Below are 6,340 nucleotides of genomic sequence, written 5' to 3' on the forward strand. Positions count from 1 at the left end.
TCACATATGTGGTGCCTTTGCTGGGGCTGCTTACTTGGCCAGGAACTCTCTACTGTAAGGTAGTAGGAATTCTGAGATGGTAGCTTAGGACGCAAGTAGCTGAGCAAAAGTGGAAGCCGCTGGCCTTTCATGAGCTGGGCCAGAGCGGACATGGCATCACTTCTGCCACATTTTACAGGTCAGAGCAAGTCACAGGGTCAGCCCACGTGCAAGGTGAGGGGACAGGGACACCACCTCTTGATGGGAGAAGTGGTGGAGACTTATGGAAAGGAGGGGACTGATGGCAGCCTCCGTGGGGGCCACCTTCCACAGTGTTTCCTTGGCTGGCTGGTTTAGTGAGCCTTATGGAGAACATGGCCTGGTCCTTTACTGTGTATAGTCAACTGGGTCCTGATTATACGAGAAGGACCAAGGTATGCCCCCTACAGTTTACACCCAATACAATGCACAGTTTCCATCGAGAAACCTTGGTGGGTGGCTGTGCCCTGCCTATTGCCACCGCTTTTTCCCTCTTCTGTTTCCTTGGCTCAGTATAAGAGGTAGTGCTGTCCAGAGGTGGCTGGGACTAATGTTGAGGAAGAGGACACCGGCCGCCAGGAGAGCGGTCTCTCTCAGCCCAGGCCAGACCCAGACACAAAGTACTGCATAAGTTGGCTGTATCATGTGTCCTCACCAGGAGAGGACACGTGCAAGGGTATTTGCATAGACTGTTCATGCTTATTAATATTTTAATTCACTTCTTATTGTCTAAAGCTTTTCTCCAAGCATAATAAATATTTAATCATTAGTCTTTATATGGCAGCTTCTCTAGTAGCTTAGACGGTAAAGAATTTGCCTACAATGCAGGAGACCTGGATTCAACCCCTGGGTCAGGAAGATCCCCTGGAGAAGGGAATGGCAACCCACTCCAATATTGTTGCCTGGAGAATTCCACAGGCTGAGAACTAAGTGACTAAGAACACACACAGTCTTTATATAACCCAGGTGGAAGAAAATCGCAGGTAGAGACAGGCACAAACTGCTTTCAGGCCAGCCTGTGCCAGAATGCTGGGAAGGTTCCGGAAGTGGAGATAAGAGTACAGCACTGGCTTCACCCGGAAAAGGCCCTCCTGGTCTGTTAGCAGCTGCTCTGACCCTCCCTCAGCATCATGATTTCCTTCCCTACTACACTCCCAAATCTGTGACTCTTAAAAATTTACAATTCAACAGCCAGACTGAAACAATTCCTCAGTAAGAATGATATTTTATGCTAAAGAGGTAAATCTGTTTTTCATCCTACAGGGGAACAACGCAGGAATGACAGGAGCAGTGTTTCAAAACCCCCTTTTCTAGTGACTTGTTACTGTGGACATGTGGGAAGGAACATGTCACACGCATCACCTCAAGAATTTTTGCCTGAACTTTTACGCTTGAAAGAAAGAGCCGCTCAGTCATGTCTGATTCTTTGCAACCCGCCAGGCTTCTCTATCCCTGGGATTCTCCAGGCAAGAATACTGGAGTAGGTTGCCATGCTCTCCTCCAGGGGATCTTCCTGAGCCAGGGATGGAACCCAGGTCTCCCGCATTGCAGGCAGATTCTTTATCATCTGAGCCCTGTGTGCTCCCTAAATACGTGAGCTTCTGTTACAGAGCTCGACTTTGAGTCTGTGCCTGTGGTGAGGGAATGAAGGATGGCAAGTGTGTCCATCAGGCCTCTTCCTGCTGGTGCGAATGGGTTGATTATTGACCTGAGCGTGTTACCAGTGTTGACCTCAAAGCCGGGCGCTGGGGATTAGACAGCATGTGAGAGCCTAGCGGCTACGAGAATTTGGGGAGCACACTGGGATGATTAGCTGTTGAAGCAAAACCTTGAGAATTCTTTTCCTGGCATTTCTCTCCTATTTTGCTCACTCCCTTCATCCAGCAGTGTTCTCGTTCTATTTATAAAACCTCAGTACAGCTTTCTGGGGAAAAGTGGGAGATGGTTTTGTCCTGCTGATACCCAGTAAACTTGCACTTTGTCTAAAGTCAGCCTCTTTATCTTCCAGTCTCCTGGCCTCTTCATGACCCAGAGCGTAATGTTAAGATCAGTACTCTTCCTTTGGTTCTTTCATGGTTTGAGGTAGCCGATCCTTTTCAGTCCTGTCCTAGGCTTGGCTTTGCGTTTGGAGAGGATTCTCGCATTTTGGGTGCCCCCAAACTGACGCATGTCGGGTTCAGGAGAGGAAGGACTGTGAGTCTCAGAGCAGTGCTGTGTGATAGAAAAAGGGCCATTGGACTTTTCAGAGTCAAGATGGCCCTCCTGGGGGGAAGGAAGGGAAACGCAGAAAGAGGAAGTGATGCTCTGAAAGGTAGGATTCTGCCTTAAAAAAAATTTTTTTTCCCTTCTGATATTTCTTTGTAATGTAAGAATTCCTGAGCTGATCCTCACAGCAACAAAACTAGGTGGCCCGCAGAGAGGGGCATCTCCTGCGCCTCCTGCATTGCAGGCAGATTCTTTACCGCTGAGCCACTGGAGAACCCCTCTACTAGTGACAGCCAGCCTCAAATGGCAGCTGTTTTACCCATCCCAAAACAGTGTGAAGATGTCTTTAGGTGGTATAGTAAAATACAGAGTTTAAATAGCAGTACCCTTAAAATTCCCATAAATTATTCAAGTTTTGGAGTGTTAACAATTATGAGTATCCCTGACCTCAATTTGATACTGAAAATATACTAGATAGTAGTAATTTTGAAAGCTATTTGGGTTTCTTTTTCTTTTTGTCTTTTTTGATCTGACTGTGATTACAGTGAATTCAGATTTTCTGTATTGTTGTTCCCAAGTCTATTATGAGTGACTATAGCCCAAATTTTAAAATAAATTTTTAGTGTTTTTTTCCTGGCTGTAAGCAATAATACATTCTTTTTTTCTTTTTTAATGTTTATTTTCTATTTATTTATTTGGCTGTGCCAGGTGTTAGTTGCGGCATATAGGATTTTTAGTTGCTTGTGACACATTAGATCTAGTTCCCCGACCAAGGATTGAACCCAGCTCTCCTGCTTTGTGAGCACAGAGTCTTAGCCACTGGACCACCAGGGAAGTTCCAATACACATTCTTTATAAAGTATTTTGAAAGTAACAATAAGGAGTTAATAAGGGAAAAAAATCACACATAATCTTTTTTCCCAGAGAGAGCTATCATTAATGAAATACATTGAAATTTAAATCCATTTAATTTTGATATCTTCTCTTCCTTTTTCTATGATAACCCATGATTTTTAGAAAAATTTACTTATCAGCTTTTTGGTATAGTTTCTTTTCAGATTTAGTGCATGGAAGCAGAGTCATATTGCTCCTTATACTGAAAAGGCATTTCTAGGTTGTTAGGAAGGGGTTTCTAAGGGACCTCTCTTTGAAAAGCTGCTGTAATCCCTGTTAGAAATTGGTCCTCTGGCACTATTTCAGTTTCTAATATGCCCAAGGTTTAAGACAAATGTCACAAGGTGAACTCCATCATTCTCGGCAGGTCAGTAGGTTTCAACTCTGTATCAGTCTGATGAAGAGTGGCTGCCCAGAACAGATGTTGAAACGTGCTGGGCTTGGCAGGAAAGAGGTCATGGCTCCCTGGGGGAGGCCTGCCACGAGGGTGACTGCTGGAGGGGGCAGGGGGTGCCAAGCACACAGGAGTCATAGTCTCTTTACTCTGGAGGAAGGTCACTTTTCAGATGCACTAAAATTCAGTACCTCATTTGATTAAAGAGGTTTGAGGAGGTCATAATCTCTAGTCTTTCCCTTTGGTTCAGCTCTGCAGACTCGCTGCGAAATAGCTCGAGCCACTTCTCTTGGTCAGTAGTCAGCTACTGTGCACGTAGCCACCAGGCTGTTTGTAGGTGAACATTTAACACAGGAGAAAAGACTGACCTTCCAACAATATGATGAATGAAACAGACTTTCAGAGAGATCTGAAAATATAGACAAACCTGCTCTTTCATTTTCTTTATTTTACTACAGTTTTAGGTTAAATTAGTATGATTATCAGAGCACTTGTATTCTATCCTGGTGAAAAAGGATAATTTCCTCCTGCTGCTCTAAGAGATGGTATGTGGTATTAGCCTGGAATTATGTTGGACTTAAACCCTTAGATGGCATCTCAGAGAATAAAGAAAGGAAAAGATTAAAGCAATACATGTTTTCCTTACATGCTGCAGGTTACAGAATTGGAGTGTGGATCAATCCCAGCCGCAGGCCGTGGAAGCAGAGACAATTCCAGGGTCCCTGGGAGGTGATGCCCGGAAAGAATCAAACTTCAGGACATCGACGCAGCAGGAAGTAAACTGTAGCACCCATCAGTTCTCTATTGGAGGCAGTTTCGGGGGAAGCCCACTTCTCGGTCCCCCATCCCATCTGGGGCCTAAGAGACCAACAAGTGGAAAGCATTCAGAGGAGCACAGAAACAGCCAGGATGACAGTTTGGACTGGTTTGATTCCGTGGCAACTCATCCGACTGAACCTAAAAACACTGCTCCTGTGTCTCCTAGTCCCAAAACAAGTAGGGGGGCAATGGCTTTGAAAATCGGCAACAACAGATCTCAGGGTAAGGAGGATAGGGAGGCAGGCCAAAGGAGCAAATTGGAGACTGAACCACTTCCAGCAGCAGGAGAGACAGAAGCTCCATTGAGGCCAGACGACCGTGAGGGTGAAAGGGCAAGAGGGGCCGCCACGGTGTCTGAAGCGGCCATATCTGCTGATGAACCCGACTCGGTGCTGACTCATCACGTCCCCAGGAAACTGCACGAGCTGCACAAGGCGAGGGCCCAGGAGTTGTGCAGGAATCCCACCAGGCTGCCCTCACAACCCACAGGCCCTTCTCATCCTCAGCCCACTCCTATCCAGAGCCCAGAGAGAGTGCTGGAAACTCCCAAAAGAAAGAGACAGAAGTCACACACTCGGGCGCAAGGGCCCCACCATGAAAGTGTTGAGAGTCTGGGTGCCCCTGTGGCCAAACTGGCAAAATTCACTTTCAAACAGAAGTCAAAACTGACCCATTCCCCTGAAGACCATGGCCCTGTGTCTGCTGCCACCAGTAAACCAGTAATTCAGAGTCCTGAAACTCCCCAGCGTGGAGCAAAAGGAGCAGCTCTGCCTGGGAAGGGCCCGGAAAAGCTGGCCTCCCCCTCCAGAATTAGAAACTCGGCTCAGCCGCAGGATGAGACAAGGGGGGTGTCACGGCAGCCACCCTACAAAGACAGACCAGGAGAGAAGAGGGAACGTGCCCCTGCAAAAGGAACTGTCCAGCCTGAGTTAGAGCTTGGTAATGACGCGGGGCGTTTCCGTCTTGCTAGTGAAAGAGTCAGAAAGGAAGAGGTTTCATGCAGTAACAAAAGCAGCAAGGTTCATGCTTGCACGTTAGCCAAATTGGCAAACTTCTCCTTTACTTCCCCCTCTGAATCCAAATCAGAATCCCCTCCTCCTCCTCAAAGTAAGAACCCGGGCGAGGGCGGCCCCAGCTGTGGGGCCACAGCTACAGCGCTTGGCAGGAAGAGGAAAACTTTTCAGCTGGACACATCCACCGAGAAACTAAGTCTTTCCAAAACATCTCTCTTCACTTTACCAGAACTAGATGACGAACCGTTGGATTTTGATTGGGATGAGGAGCTGAGAAAAAAGTCGTAATCATGAAAAGCTCTCTGGTCAAGTTTCACCCTCCCCTACCAAAGCCAGCCCCTCCAGTATATCAGCGTGGCATTTACAGATGTGGACACCATTCTGAATCCCACCCCCCACCCCCACCATCAGGTTTTGTAAATTCAGGTTTATCCTCATGACGTGAAAAGCTGTACAATCATTGTAGGTCACTGTGATACCAGCACATGAATTGCATTAATTAGCAACTGTGCCTTGATTTTAAGGGGGTGGGTTTTCCTGAGACCCCTTCTTTCATTCCCTCAGGAACAAATGCCACGAAGGTAACAATCTAACAAGTCAGATGAACTCTTTTTCTGTTGTTTGTTTTGTTTTTCACCCAAGATGTGCTGAGTACGGTAAATATTATTATGATTTGCGAGAATCATGTGATTTTTCTGAATTTTTTTTATGTTTATTCTCATGTGTCATATTAAATATTATTAAAGCTTTTGTTTCTCCAAGAGGCCTTCTCACAATTCCATGGTAGACTTAAAGATCTGGCAGCTGGTCAAAGAGACACTTTCTTGGGATATTGACCTGAGTTTTCCTTTCTCTCTTGAGCCAACAATTTATGTTTCAGATTCTTCTTTATGTCTTGGGGACTTACCTTCAACACAATTTAAATCCTGCGGTTGGAAGAAGAGGGTGTATGGTAATCTCAGTTATATATCATGGCACCCATCCAAGTGGTTAATAT

The 6,340-nt window shown here is 46.0% G+C and overlaps 1 protein-coding gene across 1 annotated transcript in view; it reads left to right on the forward strand.

Annotated features, from left to right (window-relative positions):
• Positions 1–5,979, forward strand: part of MCM9 (minichromosome maintenance 9 homologous recombination repair factor) — an 85,181-nt gene extending 79,202 nt beyond the window's left edge. Inside the window, exon 12 of the mRNA XM_052645480.1 lies at positions 4,167–5,979. Within this exon, the coding sequence (XP_052501440.1) occupies positions 4,167–5,631 (1,465 nt within the window). The 3' untranslated portion in view covers positions 5,632–5,979. The remainder of the gene's footprint in view (positions 1–4,166) is intronic.
• Positions 5,980–6,340: the final 361 nt, after the last annotated feature.

This window comes from Budorcas taxicolor, chromosome 9, assembly GCF_023091745.1.
Source record: "Budorcas taxicolor isolate Tak-1 chromosome 9, Takin1.1, whole genome shotgun sequence".
Classification (NCBI taxonomy): domain Eukaryota; kingdom Metazoa; phylum Chordata; class Mammalia; order Artiodactyla; family Bovidae; genus Budorcas; species Budorcas taxicolor.